This window comes from Rhynchophorus ferrugineus, unplaced genomic scaffold (assembly GCF_030347505.1).
Source record: "Rhynchophorus ferrugineus isolate W39M unplaced genomic scaffold, kcgeb_rfMv2 rfM5, whole genome shotgun sequence".
Classification (NCBI taxonomy): Eukaryota; Metazoa; Arthropoda; class Insecta; order Coleoptera; family Curculionidae; genus Rhynchophorus; species Rhynchophorus ferrugineus.
Genome location: NW_027472584.1, coordinates 19,453,842 through 19,471,625, shown reverse-complemented (window position 1 = coordinate 19,471,625; position 17,784 = coordinate 19,453,842). Strand labels below are relative to the sequence as shown.

General features: G+C 28.6%; 4 protein-coding genes across 17 annotated transcripts in view; 3 read left to right on the top strand and 1 right to left on the bottom strand.

Moving 5' to 3' along the window:
• LOC143197244 (SLIT-ROBO Rho GTPase-activating protein 1) overlaps positions 1-2,182 on the top strand; it is a 54,466-nt gene extending 52,284 nt beyond the window's left edge. For all 4 annotated transcript variants that reach the window (XM_076405510.1, XM_076405511.1, XM_076405508.1 and 1 more), the window contains one exon: positions 110-2,182. In XM_076405510.1, the coding sequence (XP_076261625.1) occupies positions 110-817 (708 nt within the window). In that variant the 3' untranslated portion in view covers positions 818-2,182. The remainder of the gene's footprint in view (positions 1-109) is intronic.
• An 813-nt stretch (positions 2,183-2,995) lies between these two features.
• Positions 2,996-6,203, top strand: cd (peroxidasin homolog cardinal). The gene is made up of 8 exons (XM_076406331.1): positions 2,996-3,259; positions 3,319-3,705; positions 3,758-3,969; positions 4,171-4,497; positions 4,560-4,781; positions 4,832-5,029; positions 5,084-5,609; positions 5,663-6,203. The coding sequence occupies exons 1-8, from the start codon at positions 3,123-3,125 to the stop codon at positions 6,051-6,053; spliced, it is 2,400 nt and encodes a 799-aa protein (XP_076262446.1). The 5' UTR covers positions 2,996-3,122; the 3' UTR covers positions 6,054-6,203.
• A 337-nt stretch (positions 6,204-6,540) lies between these two features.
• Positions 6,541-14,281, top strand: LOC143197240 (dual specificity protein phosphatase CDC14A). Of its 8 annotated transcripts, XM_076405498.1 has the most exons (9): positions 6,555-6,689; positions 7,019-7,104; positions 7,335-7,600; positions 7,662-8,190; positions 8,249-8,387; positions 8,940-9,215; positions 10,023-10,166; positions 13,604-13,660; positions 13,717-13,857. In XM_076405498.1, the coding sequence occupies exons 1-8, from the start codon at positions 6,679-6,681 to the stop codon at positions 13,617-13,619; spliced, it is 1,467 nt and encodes a 488-aa protein (XP_076261613.1). In that variant the 5' UTR covers positions 6,555-6,678; the 3' UTR covers positions 13,620-13,660; positions 13,717-13,857. The 8 variants fall into 8 exon arrangements, with proteins under 8 accessions (XP_076261609.1, XP_076261610.1, XP_076261613.1 ...); XM_076405494.1 differs by having other exon boundaries at positions 6,541-6,613; positions 11,268-14,281; XM_076405495.1 differs by having other exon boundaries at positions 6,549-6,623; positions 11,268-14,281.
• Positions 14,282-14,372: 91 nt separating this feature from the next.
• LOC143197242 (palmitoyltransferase ZDHHC15B) lies at positions 14,373-17,627 on the bottom strand. 4 transcript variants are annotated; one of them, XM_076405505.1, is made up of 8 exons: positions 17,491-17,627; positions 17,203-17,424; positions 17,003-17,124; positions 16,601-16,948; positions 16,414-16,543; positions 16,227-16,356; positions 15,955-16,035; positions 15,099-15,336 (listed from the first exon to the last, which is right to left on the bottom strand). In XM_076405505.1, the coding sequence occupies exons 2-8, from the start codon at positions 17,333-17,335 to the stop codon at positions 15,318-15,320; spliced, it is 963 nt and encodes a 320-aa protein (XP_076261620.1). In that variant the 5' UTR covers positions 17,336-17,424; positions 17,491-17,627; the 3' UTR covers positions 15,099-15,317. The 4 variants fall into 4 exon arrangements, with proteins under 4 accessions (XP_076261619.1, XP_076261620.1, XP_076261616.1 ...); XM_076405501.1 differs by having other exon boundaries at positions 15,099-15,237; XM_076405503.1 differs by having other exon boundaries at positions 15,099-15,234.
• Positions 17,628-17,784: the final 157 nt, after the last annotated feature.

Below are 17,784 nucleotides of genomic sequence, written 5' to 3'. Positions count from 1 at the left end.
AATTGGCTCTTACATTCATTTTAGCATATGTTTGCACGTGATAGTAAGATACCAAAAATCTTATATATAGAAACTGATGAGCTTTGATGACCAAATATTTTGTTTTCAGCATAACCCTGTTGAAGAAGTGTTGGTAACAAAGGAAGAAATAGGCATGGCTATTCAAAAAGTTCTTAAAAAAGATTTAGCTGTGAATAAAAGCGTCAACAGCAACACAACCGAACCAGAAACCGATAAACCCAGTGAAGAATCTCAAACGACAAGAAGAGAGAAAAACGAAATTGATGAATCAAACGTAAATTTTTCTCAAAGTCGAGATTTGTGGCAACGACGAGCAAACATTGAAGCCGCGTCATCGCCCTTAATTAAAGCACAAAGACTCTCTGAACCCTTTGTTCACAGGCAAAGCCATACACCAGATCTTGTGATGGATTTACCTCTGGCTAGTTCAGTTTCTGTGTTTTCGAATTTATGTCTTACTAACTCGCCAGAAGATACAACCAATAACACAGAAAAGCCGACACAAGAAGTGGAGAGCCCTGAAATGACCACAGCTGCTGAAACTTTTGCAAAACAAAATCAGTGTACATTGAAAAAAAATACAAAAATTCAAATAGAAGGTAGCGAGTTTATGACCATTACGAGTCCAGTGCCAAATAGAAAATATGCAACAATTGGTGCAGCAACATCAACTTCTACATTCAAACCTCCAACCAAGATAAAACCTATGGTGCTCAAGAAACCTGTATTTTCAGTACCTCTTCGATCCTTGTCTATAGAAATGGTTTGTAGTAAAGATTCGGAGCTTCCGCCATAAGGACTTCTTGCTCACTTTTCATACCGAAATTTGAGATTGATATTTTTTATAAAGCTGTTTACTCAGAAGTCATACGCCATGTATTTTTAAAGTTTTAGCAATGTGTATTTTGCATATTCTTGTGTATTCATCTTTAAATGTTATTTTATAGTACGATCCACCAACTTTCCCCCAAATTTAAGGTGCAATGTTAATTGTGCAGCTTAGATCTGGCAAATGTATAGTTGAAAGGTATAAAGGTAAAATACAAGGAGATTATTTTGCCTATTTATTAATTTTTAACCTATATAAAATTTAATAAATAGACTAATGTAAGATATATATTTTTACGGTAATCGTTGATGTACTCACAGTTATTTTTATACAAGTACAGTATTGAGCAAAATAATAAACAATATGTTGTTTTTGATCTGATGTATTAATGTGATACTGAGGTGAGACGGTGTAAACGTTAAATTAAACATAACTAATTCAGGTATTCATTTTAATGAATATAAAATCCCAGAGGAACTTAACTGTCAGATTTCAAAACGCTTTAACATAAACTGGTACCTGTTATGAATATATATAAGCAAATCTGAATGACTCTCAGTGACCAATTTTATTGATAGAAAAAAAAATATCAAAACGATTACGAAAACTTTCTCTTGCTATTACCATATTAAAAGTTTCTTACCTCAACAAGTCAAGTGATTGCTTAAATGAGATTATTTTCTAATTTTGTTTTGCTTAGTACTGTATAAAGATAACATTCGTTCCTGTATGTATAATGACCTGTAGCCAAGCAGTATGTCCAATAACATATAGACCTATATTTGACAAAATTGTCAGGAGCTGATAAGACTGGAGTAGTTTGTAGCGAATGTAGCAACAAAAAATATTGATGCAATTTGTAACAGCTCAAAGAAATCATGTTGATTTGTTTCCGAGTTTCAGGTTATTTTTTTTAGTTACACAGTATTTATTATAAAGTGGCATTTTTTAAGTTTTTGACTGTTGAATGAGATTTGTGGCCTATTAAGTAATAAGCCACTGTAAATATTTTGTGTTGTGTAATGTATACACTATATTTTTTATATTGAGTCGTTTTAATAAGAATCTATAGCTTTGTATCAACTTATTTTTATTATCATTTTATTACTTTGGCCAATCGTATATATATACAGAAGGACGCAACAGTTAATTAAACGAAACTTGTATTGATAATTACAGTATTCACTATATCAGACCAAAATTTATGTATGGCCTATAATGTGATTTTTTTTTCTTACAGAAATACCATATACCATACTCTCAATTTATAATATCTATAACTATTTGTGTAACATGCAAATGGATTTATAATAAATCCACTTCTGCAATTTATTTTGTGTTTTATTTACCTCTAATACCTATAAAATATAAAAACTTTGTGAACTAGAATCTAAATGGAAAAACAGATATACACTAGGGCCAGACAGTACTAATACAGTAAGTAGATATACTAATTATAGATATAATAATTATAAAACTAAGATGGCTATTAGAGAGCAGTGGTTTTTAAATAAACATTTATAAAACATATTTTTCTTGCAAACGTAACTTTGGGGTTCACTTGGCTGGGGAGATCTTTTTATAATATAGTGAATAGAGTGTACTTGGAAAATGTTGAAACCAGGCTTTACACGAATCAGTTGCTTTCCTTGCATTTTAATACTTCATGATTTATAAATAAATGGAAGTTTCCCCAAAGTAAAATGGAATAAAACTCACCGAAGTTTTCTGATTAAAGCAATGGGTGCAATGCAATGCAAAAAAATTACGGATTTTACCTGCAAACTTCCCGTCGCATTCATCAAAATTTTAAAATACTAATTTATATAATTACATGAATAAAAAATTGCAGTGTTTTCTAATCTTAAAAGATATGTTAATTTTATAACCATAGTTGTGCAATACTTGTTTAAAACAATGACTGATAAAATTAAGTCTATTGTACTATTTGTGTATTCTAGATTATATTATTGTTTTATAAATATAAATTCAAATTACTTGATTATATACTAATACAATTTTGATGCTTTTTGTGGTATAACTTAACATGTAATACTAAAACGTAAATATTTAAATATTTTCATTTGTATTATGATAAGTTCTCTTTTACACATGAGAAAATAAAAACACTTAGAATTTACAAGGTTTCATTTCACTTATACTTCATTGGTTTCACATATTATATTACTCAGATTTTATTACTGATACTGTTAGTTAATATAACTATTTTACGAATCTATTTGATCAGATCGGTGTATGTTTTGTGTAAAATATGTCTCAAAGTCAATTTAATGAAAGAACCAGACTGTTAGGTGCACAACAGGACCAATCAATATACGAACATAATTTATTAAGAGATAGAAAAAGAAGAGTGAAACAATTCCAGTGTTGTTTATGTACAATTATTATGTGAGTAAAAACAACTGTATTATCCTTGAGCAACTGGAGAAACGTCTTATTAATTTCAGAATTTTTGTTTTAACCATTCTTATAATAACTATATCTTACTTTAACAATTTGGCTCCGAAAGATTCAAACAATACCCAATCCAACAATGAATCTTCATCAAATAATTTACCCGCTGACACATTTATAAAATTGCATCAAGTATTATCATGGCCTAGAACAGATAAAATTGACCCAGTAAGTTATAAAGATTATAATGAGTTAAATAAAGCTATAACAGAAGGTAGAAAAGCCTTAAATAGCAAATATGAATCTGAAAAATACAACAGCCCATTAAAGTTAAATAGTCCAAGTTATAAACATCAAAAAGTGATGGCTACTAGTGAAAAGGCCAGAAGTATATCACAAAAAGCTTTTGAAGGAGAAGGAGCTACAAAGTATTTTTACAGGTAATAATAAACACTAGATCAACATCATCAATATTATAAAGAAATATTTTAGAAATTGGAACAAATACACACCAGTAGGTAAAATTTGCTTTACCAACATTACAGATTCAGTACTAACGGACTTATGCTATGATGCAATACCGTGCAATTTTTCTTATAAATACAGATCTTACAATGGTTCATGTAATAATGTTAATCACCCTAACAGCTACGGAGTTGCTTATAGGCCATTTAGGCGAGCTTTACCACCAGATTATGCTGACGGTAATTATTCTATTTTTAATTTAAACTCATATTTGTTTTAGTGTTTTTTGGGTATTCGGAGAAACGTTGAATTATTTGATAAAAACGTCAACCCTACAACGAATCTGTTATGTGAATTAAAAGCCGGAAAAACACTTCAACATATTCCTTCGGCATTCGCGAAAGTCTAATAGTATATAGTTAACATCAAGTTTGCTTTAGGTATAAGTAAACCTAGAGTGTCTACATTTGGCGATAATCTACCGTCTGCCCGTAGAGTCAGTGTAGAAATACATCGACCTTATTACAGAGACGACTCCAAGTTTTCAGTTATGTTAGCGGTTTGGGGTCAATTTCTCGACCATGACGTTACTGCTACAGCACTTAGTCAAAAACAGAATGGTGAAAGCATATCCTGCTGTAACTCTAATGATACCTTACCTTCCGAATGTTTTCCTGTTTACTTGGATATCAATGATTATTTTCAAAAATTTAATATATCCTGCATGGAGTTTGTTAGATCTGCCCCAGCACCAACATGTTGTTTAGGTATCTAGGAATAACTAAATTTATGTATATTTTTAAATTATGGATTTATGTATTTGAAACAGGACCAAGAGAACAGATGAATCAAGTTACTGCTTTCATAGATGGTTCTGTAGTATATGGAGCTGATGAAAATACAGTAAAATCATTAAGAACCATGGAAAAAGGTTTGCTGAAAATGTTTATTACTAGTGATAACAGATCATTACTTCCAGCATCTTATGATATGACTGATGGTTGTAACCGGGAGGAGCAAAAAAATAAAGGAAGATATTGCTTTTTGTCTGGTAAGATTATTAGAGTAATATCCCCAAATAAAACTAAAAAAGCATTTCAGGTGATAAACGAGCAAATGAAAATCTTCATTTAACAAGCATGCACTTGATATGGGCAAGACAACACAATTTAATAGCAAAAAATCTTGCTCAATTAAATCCCCACTGGAATGATGAAACAATTTTTCAAGAATCTAGACGTATTTTGTCAGCTCAAATGCAACATATTACGTATAATGAATTTCTACCGATTCTATTGGGTATATATTTCATTATCCTTAAATAAATGTCAGTCAGGCATCTTATTTTTGTAGGTAAACATGTGATGGAAAAATATGAGCTATCACCGAAGCAGCAAGGTTATTTTTACAAATATAACCCAACTATTGACCCTAGCGTTGCAAATGTTTTCGCAGCATCAGCTTTCCGTTTTGCCCATTCATTAATACCAACTCTAATTAAAATACTAGCTAATCACTCGAATAGTACTGAATATATCCAGATGCATAAAATGCTTTTCGATCCTTTTAAACTATACGATAATGGCGAATTAAATAAAGCTTTAAACGGGGCAATGAATACTCATGTTGAAGCAAGCGATGCTTATTTTTCCAAGGAAATAAAATTTCATTTATTTGAAGATTTTTCCAGTACTAATAAACAAAGCCACCAGTGTGGATTAGATTTGGTATCGTTAAACATACAGAGAGGTAGGGACCATGGTCTTCCAGGATACATATTCTGGAGGCAACATTGCGGTCTGGGTGAAACCATAACATTTGAGGATCTTCAACCAGTTATGGGCGTGTCCGTTCTCAATAACATTAAGACTGTATATAGGTGAGCTTATTATAATCGATAATCAAACCATTTTCAAGAAGTATGTATTTTAGAGACGTAAAAGACATAGACTTATATACAGGTGCTCTAAGTGAAAAACCAATTAATGGAACAGTTTTAGGGCCGACACTGACTTGTCTTATATTAGATCAGTTTATCAGGATTAAAATTGGTGATCGCTTTTGGTATGAAAATCCTGAACAGTTACATGGATTTTCTATAGATCAATTAAATGAAATTCGTAAAACATCATTAGCTGGAATAATTTGTGACAACACAGATAATTTATCGATAATTGCACCTTTTGTTATGTTAGCTGATGGAAAAAGTAATATAAAAAAGCCATGCGCGGATATTTTAAAAACAAATCTGTTATATTGGAAAGAAAACATATATTACATAAATATGCCAAAACAACCTTTTTATGAAAAACCTGCTAATTAATATTATAGTTTAAACATAAGTAAGGTAAATGTTTTTTTATGTTAATGTTTAATGTTCAATGTGTATGTTAGCAACCAAACTAATTTTTATGCCTTTGCTGATAGAAATAATAAAATAATGTTAACTATAATAAAAATTATTATAATCATATTTGTTTTGTTTAGTTTAAATTGACAATTTTTATTCCTATTATGTATATACATATTGATATATTATATACATTTATAATTAATTTACAATAAAATAAGATTTATAAAAGAGAAACAAATCTCCTAAAATCCTTTGAATATTTAAAAATGAAACTAGGGATTTATTTTTTCCCCCAAATTTGAAAATTGAAACTTAAACTAAATGTTAAATTGCTATAACATACAACTGTAAGTATTAAATATGTATATAAAATAAAGAGAGTATTAAATATTTGTTTATTTAATGCAAGTATACGGCTCTCAACAATTATGTTTTTTTAATTTTTCTATTGGCAATAGAATAGTCAGTTCAGCCATCTTATATCAATAAAATCAGTGTTGTGTTTTTACGTACAACAAACAACTCTGGGGGTAAAACAATGTACTGTAAATTATTTAATAGAAAAATAAATTATGTTAAAAAAGTATAAATTGTCATGTTTAACATGTAAGTTATATTTTCAAAAAATTCAAAGATATGGCCAGTTTAAAAGTGTAGTGTGGTGACTGATACTGTTTTGTTTATTTTTAAACATAGACAAAAAGTCGTTTTGAAAGTATAGTTACTGTTAACGATATAATATATATTATGTATTATAATCTTAAATATGTATTGCCTTTAACAAGATTTTATTCCGATGATCAATCAAATATATCTTTCTAATATATACGCCTACAGTCTAAGATCACCTACCTACTTAAATAAGTGGGATTAGGTTAGGTGTATAATCAACTAAATTTTTTATTGGTATGGTAATATTAAACGTAATTTTCCAGCTCGTCATTAAAAAGGAAAAGCCAAACATTGTTAAATATGGAAAACTTTGATAATGTTTTGTTAAATGCATCAGAATTTATTAAAGGTAAGTGCAACATATATTTTTAAAGCTATTGTTTATTATATAAATTGCTTTTTTATCACATTGGGAAGAAATGAAAAAATAAAATAAATACTTATAATTCATTGTTCTTAATGTACATTTTATAATTTAAATTAGGCATAAAATGCTTTGCTTATATTCTATTTTTAATGTTTCATATTTTTTGTGTAGAACATTGATTTATTTGTAGTATTAATTTATTTAACTTTTAGGGCGTTTATTTTTTGTTTCTGTAAATACAAGTATAAAACCAAAGTCTACTCCATCAGTGCATTATTTTTCAATAGATAATGAGCTCAGTTATGACAGTTTTTACTTGGATTTTGGCCCTCTCAATTTGGCAATGCTCTATCATTATTGTGTGAAATTAAGAAGGAAATTGAATAGTCCAGCCTTTTCAAACAAAAAAATTGTTCATTGTACTGGATCAGATGTACATAAAAGAGTCAATGCTGCCTTCTTAATTGGGGCATATTCTGTATGTTTTTTACAATTTTTATAAAAATATATATAGCATATAACAATAAATTTTTTTATAGATAATATATCTGGAGTATCAACCAGAAAAAGCTTATGAAGTATTAAATCATGATTCTACAAGTGATTATTTAAAATTTCGTGATGCTTCCATTGGTGAACCGTTCACTCTTTCACTCCTGGACTGTCTAAGAGCCATTAAAAAAGCTTGTGTTTATGGTTTTTTTAATTTTGATAATTTTGATTTCCTTGAATATGAACACTATGAAAGAGTTGAAAATGGTGATTTCAATTGGATAGTTCCTAACAAATTTATAGCTTTCTGTGGTCCACAGAATAAATCTAAAGTGTCAATTTATGGCTATCCAGTACATTCACCAGAAACATACTTTCCATATTTTAGAAGGCACAAAATCAGTACTATAATACGTTTGAATAAAAAAGCTTATGATTCGAATAAATTTATACAAGCAGGGTTTGATCACAAAGATTTGTATTTTGTGGATGGTGGAACTCCTAATGATAGGATATTACAAAGCTTTATAACTATATGTGAGAATGCTAAAGGTGCTATTGCAGTACACTGTAAAGGTAAATATATTTTAAAGATATTTCAGGAATATGTTTCAAATGTCTTCTTTATATATAGCTGGGCTGGGAAGAACAGGATCTTTAATAGCCTGCTACATAATGAAGCACTGGAAATTTACAGCTGAAGAAGCGATTGCTTGGATTAGAATATGTAGGCCCGGTTCAATAATAGGACATCAACAAAGCTGGTTAGAGGTGTAAGTACATATTATATGAAAGTATATTATTGTGCATTGTTGATGATTCAATTATGGTAATTTTTTTAAATCTCAGGAATAAACACACAAAAAGCACGACACCAAAATAATTCTGTGCTCGTAAAATAATAAGTTAAATTTCATCAAAATGCAGCATGAACATCACATAATAATAACCCGACTACATTTCTACAATTTCTACAATAAAGATCAAATTATTATTGCTTATTAAACTAGAGTGGCAAAAGTCGAGCCTAAGAAAAAATAAGTTATACAAAATCGCAATTCAAAGACTTAACACAAACACTACTTCATTCTACAGAGATGTCCATCTTATTAAATTAAAATGATCACATAGTTTACGCATCTAGTGTTATCAATTATTTGCACATATAGGCCAAAGTTAAAAAAGCTATGCCTTAGGTTTTTGTTAATTCTTTCGAGAATTTTGTCGGGGCAGAAATATCGCTGGGATCCAGAATCTCCCAAATCGTACCCTTCGAATTATATAACTTTTTAGTCAGAGTTCAGAACTTTTTTTTGCTTTTATAGGAAACAAAATCAGATGTGGGAAGCAGGTGATTTATATAGGAAGAAACACAACATTTCGTCTCCACCGAAGTTCTCACAAGGGATTTATAGTCTTTCAGAATTGAAGAAGAAAAAAAGTCAAGATAATGTAACTGGTATTATGCAGAAGGTAGACTGTATGGAAATAAATGATCCTCAGGACTCTCCCGATTTTGAAGAAAGTAAGGAAACGCAGGGTGATAAACTTAATGAAATCAAAGCACAGCGTTCCAAAGTGAAGACTAATTGTCCTGGAATGTAAGTAATCAAAATTTATTATATTTTTACATTTATGTCTAAAGTATTTAATAGATTAAATGTGATACTCCTTTATTTTCATTCTGAAAGTTATACCAGGATGACAAGTTTCAATTTATATGCATAATTTAAAAATTATTCGAAGGTGGTAGAATTATCATATCATTGATTGTCTTTTGTCTGATTTTAAATCAGCCTTTTGGCCATTATTATTTTATAAATCTGTTCTATTACACATGATAATATGCATATACTGAATTCTGTTTTAGTGTTTTTTTTATATGAAATTTTACGACAGCATAATATCATTTATTGACTGATATTTTATACCTGTCCATAAATCTATCTAGTTATTACAAAATAAAAATATTAATATTTATTGCGACTCAATCAGTGGGTAGCCACAAAACTAATTTTGAGGACGTTACTGTTTTGATGGTTTTTTTTTTCCGAAATGTTGTTAATTTTTTAAAACGGTATTTAAAATAGATAAAACAACACATGTAAATATTTTGAATGCTGTACTGAACCCTTTATAGATATATTTCCTGTTGTATGTTTTAAGTTACTATTGGATTATGAAATAATATTTATTGATGTAATACTATTGTCCAATTTGTCTCATCGTCGTATCTCTATTGCCTAATTATAATACTATATGTCACTGAAAAATTCTTGAAATTTATTAATTTTCAAATGCTATATTAAAAGGAATGTTATTTTCAATAGAATTATAATGAAGTATATCATTTTTATTTCTTATACTGTATTAATTTGATATTAAAACGTAACAATGCCGTTTACTAGGACTGAAAAAGAAAAACTCAGGCGCGTCCATGTGACAACAACCACAACAACAACCAACAACCAGACGATATTGAGAAGCGGCAAAGTTGTCAATACAGCTACCAGAATAACAGGATCAACTAGTAGCCGTGTAATGACCAAAAGGTTGGTTTAGACAGACATTTTTGCTTAAGTCAGACAAAGTTTGGCATGGCTAGCAAAAAATTTTATTATGTTGTTGTTGCGTCTTTTTTTTGCATGATTTGGCCTACATTATTTTTAAATATTTAGCAATTATTGCTAAAAATATATAGCAGGACTTATTCGATGTAGCCATTTTGGTAATAGGTTTCAGATATTTTCTGTTAATTTATTTTAAACATTCACAATTTTATAACATTTGTTATTTTCTTTATATCTTTTGTTTGTTTTAAATGCGTCTTTTTAACATTTACTAATTCTGAATTTTTAATTATTGGTAGTATATCGATGACATCAAAGTTACATAATCGTAAAATAAAAATGTAGCAGACTTTATTTTATTCTATATCTGAAGTATATTTATGGAGTAATATTATTTAAAAGTATGTTGAAAAAGAAAAACAACAATAAATTAATTGCTAGTTGCTCTGTTATAGTTACATAGCCGGACTGTGTAAAAACGAAATGTTTTAGACATAGGACTTTTTACAACAAATATATTATAAATAAATATAATAAAATTTACCTACTAAAAATAGTATTAATTATCTCCTAATTAGGGCTTTTTTATTTTATTGTTCTTTCCAGTGACATAAGTATTATTTATGAGAAATTAGAAAGCAAGCAGAAGACGTGCAAATTTGATAATACACCTTAATATTTAGTATCAATTTGTGGTTTGAAATTGTGAATGTTAGTATATATTAAGTTTAGACAACAAATTGCTAGTAATAATATTGAATTTTTTAACATAGAAGCTTAGGGATTATTTGGTTTTATATCGCTAAATATATTGTTCGTTATTTTTATAATCACTCATATATTTCGATGCACATTTTTATTTATATATTTTTATATACAAGATGCTGTTGTTATAGCATTTGTTGAAAATTATTTTTAGAAAAATGGATATGGTTTTTTTTTACTTTGAATTTAGCATGTTAACAATCGTAGCTTAATTTAGATGCTTGTTGTTATATTGATTGTACACAATGAAAAAAGTTGCACGAGTAGCTTTGTTTTCTGGATTTTTGCCAGTTTTTCTGCAAATACGTTTGTCAACAGAATCGAAGTTAAAGAAACCCCAACGAGGAAATTGGCCACGACTCGAAAATGGACGGCGCCTATTCTTTCAGCCAATGACAAAATGCAACTAAGCGAAAAACGGCCTATGAAAACGAGTATTAATCGGCAAAATGGACTTACGTTTAAAAACGGGCACAGTTTGAAAGTTGAAGAGAAACCGGGTGTTAAACGTACCAAAAGGGCTTTAGTATTAGAAAAAGATAAATCCGCTAGTCCTAGATCTGTAAAAGTGCTACGACGGTCCCACGTACTAGCTTTAAGTTTCAAAGATGAGACTTGCAACAAGTCATCAGATAAATTATGTCTACCGTCAGTGAAAATGAATAAAACTATTTGAATATCTAACTCCTTAAGAAAAGTATATGTATATTTAGCTACACAGACTTATAAGATGTAAAAAAATAGTCTTATAACATAATATGGAGCGTAACGCAATAGAATTAACATAGTACTATTGATAAAATCTTTTTTTTTTTCACTATTTAAGAGCTATATCATTTTGTTCATGTCAACAACTTCAAGTTGCTATATTTATTAATACTATGTATTTTATTGAGAAAAAGTATTTGACTACATATTATTGTTATTTTATTAAATAATCAGTGACTGAATTATGCATTTAGTAATAAATTATATAAGCCAAATCAAACATGATACATATATATATATATATATATATATATATATATAGGTATTTCAGCTGAAATTAGTAAAACTTGTTTAGTGATCCTTCCATACAATTACATGTAAGGTAAGATATATAAAATGTATACAGTTTATATTGTATATTTTGTTGGATAAAACTGTCTGTTCACATGCGAGATGTTCCATCCTCATGACATATCTTTCATTCAGTTCTGCTGGTTACCCGGTGTTTACTACTCAGCTGTATGGTATCGTTTAACCAATGTTATTCTTAATTTGTTACTTATTCAACAAAACTAAAGTTTTTTAATGGTTTGCCATTTTCTTTAAAGGACAAAATAAAACATAAATTTTTGTTCGATAAAAAAATTCTTAAAAATAACATGTATATTTATCCAACTTGCTTTGGATGTCACGTCAAATCTATTGACCGGACAGATACGCAGTTCAATTCGCATGTGAATAGACCACTTAAATGCTGTTTGAAGGACAAATCGTGTGTACCGTGATCGGCGCAGCACGGATTGTTTTCAAACATTTTTTGTTACGAATGTTGCGTCATCTCGCTTTTGCAAAAAAAATCGAGCAATAAAAGTATCTACTGTTAGGGTAATCAGAAATGTACATATTTTATTAAATGTTTGTATATATTTTTTGAGAAAAGAACATCAAATGCTTTTTCTCTCATTGTTGATCAGTTTTATTGTTGCATTGTATTGAAACAAAATATTTTGTTGATATGAGTTTTTCGACACTATTTTTTTACATCAAATTAAACCTATAGTGTTTTTTTGTTGTAAGATTTTTATACATATATATATATATACACATATATATATTTATACATGACTGAATCAAATGTATAGAGTAAAAAAAATATTTTTTTTCTATATTTTTATTTATTAGTTATTTTGTAAAAGCTGTCGACTTTCTATAATATAAATATTTTTGCTGTAGGTTTTGTGATGAAAAAGGTTATTTATTTTCTATATTTAATATATATTAGTTTATGAATGTTTACTTTTTCAGATTAACGGTAAATGTCAATTAAAAATATATCAATAGTTTTTACAGTTTTGAATATATGAAAAGTTCACTATCTAGAGCATCAACATATCTGACGTTATTTAATTGGCCTCGACTTAAAAATCTCCTTTGGTACGAAAAATAAATTGATATTCTGAATACTTAAAACTCGCGTTTATTGGTGATACATCTAATGTTAGTGTAAAACTTGAGCAAGTTAAAAAATTGTTGGTGCAAAAGTGTCTCATTAACAATGTGAGAACGTGTAACAGCAACAGTGTTTATTATTTTAATTACTAAAATATCACGTGCACCCATAGAGGCTTTATAAATATGGAATATATATATATCTAAAAGTAGTCATATAAATTAATCTAGTAAAATATACTTTTTTATCATCGTATATGCATTAGGGTTTATCTATTTGTAAGTCTGCTGAAGAATACAGAGTTATTTTTATTTTTAAGGTAACTAATAATTTAGTGCCATTTTGCATATAGTTTTTCTTTTTTAATACGGACGAGATAATTTTTTATTTTAACATGATAAATCTCCATTTTTTTCTTATTTCATATGTATATACTTGTTTAACTTGCCTTAATGAAACTGTAGATTTTAGATCTTACTATTCCTAAATGTTTTAGGATAATAGAGAGATAATTTCTACATACGTACAATTTATTGTATTATAGAATAAATGCGTGAGTATATCATTTTGTAAATACGGTATAAAATCATGAGTTTCCATTTATTTTAGATGATTAAAATGCTAGAAGCTTTAGTTTTTAAAACTATGAAGTACTACTACTATTTAGAAAGGTCAGGTAATTGACCAACTGACCAGAGTTTGCTGTTTTCGCATGTAACTTCATTTTGTTTCATTACGAACATACTTAAGACATGTAAACGTTTAGTGTGTAGAAAATGTTTTCGTAAAACTTATTACTAAGGGGAGAGGGGCTGTTTTTATGTTAAGATTTTTATTTGTAGACAAATATTTTTGATAAGTATTACTTGAGCTCAAAAGTAAGGTCGTAAAAACTGTAATAGATTTTTTTAGGGGATAAATTTTCTAGTATTGCTATAAAAATAAAATCGAACAAAATAATTGTATAAACCAATAATAAAGTCACTTTAATATAACCTTCATAAATAACTAAATAATAAGTTGGTGTGCTGATATAAAAATAAGATCTATCCATGTTAACAGTTGTTGTTTTCATAAGTTTATAAAATAGATTCCTCTTTAATTTGTTAACGAATGTGTTGACGCATTTTACACCTTCCATTGGATCATATTTTTAATAAATGTTTTCCATAAATATGTTTTTTTAATTTTTGATCCCGAAACTCCCTTATACCTAATCTGAGAATCAGTAGCATTATGAAAAGGTGATAATGAAATGGTAGGCTGGATTGTATATGTTTATTTTTATCTATAAAAATAAAATTAATGTTTCAATAATTTGTACTCGATTGTACGTCGATTTATTAAATAAAACTGTAGAATTAAAAAGCTTAACTCCTTTTGAAGCGAGACAGTAAAAGTTTTTGCTGCTATAATATTTTGAATTATTGACTAGACTTTTTCAAGAATCAACAAACATTAAAATGATACATTTCATTATAAAGTAAAGTTGGTATGTATATGAAATATAAAATCTGCTTTTTACCTTTACATTTACCTATACTAATCTTACATTAACTACAAAATCACAATAGTTAGGGATATCTAAAACTTTCCTCTTCTTCAAATGGATGTTCACGTAGTAAACCTTCTTGGTCTTCATCCATATGTCTTTGAGGAAATGATATTCCATCTCCCAAACTGTTAATGAAAAAGCGCTTAATAATTTTATTATACGACTCAAACCTACTAGGCTTCTCAGCTTTTTCAGCATCAACTGAGTTAATAAAGCAGTACGCCCAACAATTTCTTTAATTTACCTTTTCACTACATATGTTTACTTAATTTATTTTTAGAATGCAGGCAGATTGCAAAGTACTTCATAAGGTCCGTAAGAAGGGTCTTAATAATAATTCAACTCAATATTAATATTATTACATCAGCGCAGTTGGGTTCAAGCAACTTAATGTTGTTAATTTAAACACAAGGATAAACAAATCATAAACAAAAAATGTACTTAAATGTAAAACTTTTATTACAAAAATTAACAATATGTTTTTAAGTACTATAAAGGTTTTTAATTAATGTATAACTATTTCTGTTTCATCGGGATTCAGTTTGCTTGTCTCTGTTTCAAGGTCACGGCGGCTGCTTAGGAAAAAATCCTCTATTATTTGAGATTTAAACGGCAATGAATCTCATGCACTACTTAACATTTACCCAATACCTACTTAAGTGCTTATCTTCTCTCTATTAATTCAATTAAGGAAATATTTGTAAATATTAGTGTCTAAAAAATGTTTTATAATAAAAAAAATGGTTTTTAAGCGATTGATAAAAAAATTTAAAATTGATTGAAAAAATTGCTAATCGCCACTTTCCCAGAAATGTGTAAACAATGCAAATTTGAGGTGCTAAAATAACAAAAACGAAATCCACTCAAAATGTTCAAACCACTCTAAATTTATAGAGTATTACTGTATATATATATACATTAATTTTGTTTTTGATAGACTGATAACTATGATAATGTTATTTTATTCCAGTGAAAGAGGTAGAACATAGTTTCTATGATGAAATGAAATTATTCTGGGAAAATTCAGTAAATATACAATTATTGAAATAGGAATATAATAATTAAACGGTCTTGTAATATAAGAATCAGACTCCTGTTTACCGCAAACACGTTGATGATAAACTACTTAATTTTTAATTAATTTTTTTTATCAGCTTCAGTCTATCAAACTACTATCAACACATTATAAAGTTAGTATATTTTTGATAATAAAAATGTGTCAATTTATTTAAATTTGTTAGTGGGTTATATCAAATAACTATAGATCAATATGCAAACGTATGTGGTCTAACCTGTTTTGTATGTTGTCCATAGAACGGTACGAACTCTGTTGATGCCTTGAATGTATAGGGTATTGAATACCGTCACCCAAACTACAAAAGTGTTTTATTCAATTAAAAAATTATTCAATACATTTCTAAGCTGCTGTATTATTTGAATTTCCTTTTATCAATTTTCACTATTTAAACATTCTTAGGCTTAAATTAACAAACTAAGTTAACTGACCCAACTTATGGTTGAACTATTGTAGTTTTGAGAGAGGACAATTATTAATAACAAATACCTTGTGCTGACAGGAATAAACCACAATTTTGGATCTTCCCCAAAAACTTCTATAAAATTTCTGTATCGTCCTAAATGGAAGCCATACTTATCAGCACCTACCCCACGAAAACTTGGTGGCCTGAATGCCTCTAACAAAATGAAAAAAAATAGGCTTGGAATTTAGTGGAAAATTAAGGACAACTTACCTAAAGTTGTTCTATTTTCTAAAACCAAGTAACAATGATATCCAAAGAGTGACATCAAACTTACTCCAAACATGATGGCAATAAAAAACAAGAATAAAATATGGAAACGTCCCATACCTTGTAAATCTCCCTAAAAAATATTCATAAAGTTGGATTAAAAGTAGTATATTAAGATTTAAAACATTACCATCCAGAAAGCTATAAAGTAGGGAAAAGATGTCAAACATATATATAAACAATAAATTAAAGCATATCCCAAAAATAATACAAAGAACTTGTAATTCGTAAAGCAAACACAATTATTTATCCAGGGACAGTGATGGTCCATTTTTAAAACACATTCACCACAAACAGAACAATGGTGTGTCCTATCTGGTTTAACTGTTTTACATTTGTCACAAAACCTAACACTTCCACCAATTGTTACATTAGTTATAGGTAAATTCTTTGCACAGTTATCTAATACTCTGTTTTGCATATCATGTGAATCCCTGTGGTGCAAATAGGTCTCAAAATCTAAGTCAGTTATTTTAAACTAGAAAAGGTTTTTATAATATATCGCAGCCATACATCAAATAAATTTACTTACATTGTTGGGTACTCTTCCTATATCTGTAAAAATTGTTTGCACATAAGACCAACAAAACATGAAGAAAAAGAAGTGATAAAAAATAAGGTACAATACTTGGCCTATAGTACTTTCAACAGTAACTAAAACAAAACATATAATTCAAAAGGATTCCATAACAAAAGGACTGTTGCAAGTTGTATATCTTCAAAAGTTCATACTTAAACATAGCTGGATCACGTAGGCATAATACGACCAGACTACAACCGTAACAAGAAACAACACAGGTATCCACTTAACAGCCTTCAAACACCAAAAACAAGGACCCTTGTTCTCAGTTCCAGTTATAGCCATTGTAGATCACTTATCCCCGTCTCAATCTCATCTCAGAGATCTTAATAAGTATGGCAAAATAAGGGTGGGGTTTTAAATTAAATATCAACCTAAAAAAGTTTATATTAAATAACAAAACCACTAATTAACACTAATTTAGTGCTACACTAACTTACAATAAGGCATTCCATACATTTCTTTACATTATTAATTAAAAACCTGTATAAACTATAAGACTGATATTTCAGTATTTCTAGGGACTTTTGAATCTTTAGCTATCGCTTCAAAATATGTTTTCTCTTCTTAATTTTTAATTCATCAAACAAAGATAGATACACCAACAAAGTAACTAAAACTTGTAAACATTTATTTAAATATATAGAAGGTATAATTAAAATTACTTATATTTATTGTTTATATATCAACGAATTAAAATTGAAATAAAATACAAGAACAATTTTAAATAATAT

Coding starts and splice junctions, on each gene's coding strand:
- LOC143197242 (XM_076405501.1), bottom strand. CDS start 17,335: ATGGCTATAACTGGAACTGAGAACAAGGGTCCTTGTTTTTGGTGTTTG. Junction 16,949..17,002: donor TAGGAAGAGTACCCAACAAT/GTAAGTAAATTT, acceptor AACCTTTTCTAG/TTTAAAATAACTGACTTAGA. Junction 16,036..16,226: donor TTTATTCCTGTCAGCACAAG/GTATTTGTTATT, acceptor ACACTTTTGTAG/TTTGGGTGACGGTATTCAAT.
- LOC143197240 (XM_076405491.1), top strand. Junction 7,105..7,334: donor TGCATCAGAATTTATTAAAG/GTAAGTGCAACA, acceptor TTTAACTTTTAG/GGCGTTTATTTTTTGTTTCT. Junction 8,388..8,939: donor CAACAAAGCTGGTTAGAGGT/GTAAGTACATAT, acceptor TTGCTTTTATAG/GAAACAAAATCAGATGTGGG.
- cd (XM_076406331.1), top strand. CDS start 3,123: ATGTCTCAAAGTCAATTTAATGAAAGAACCAGACTGTTAGGTGCACAA. Junction 3,260..3,318: donor TGTTTATGTACAATTATTAT/GTGAGTAAAAAC, acceptor TATTAATTTCAG/AATTTTTGTTTTAACCATTC. Junction 4,498..4,559: donor AGCACCAACATGTTGTTTAG/GTATCTAGGAAT, acceptor TATTTGAAACAG/GACCAAGAGAACAGATGAAT.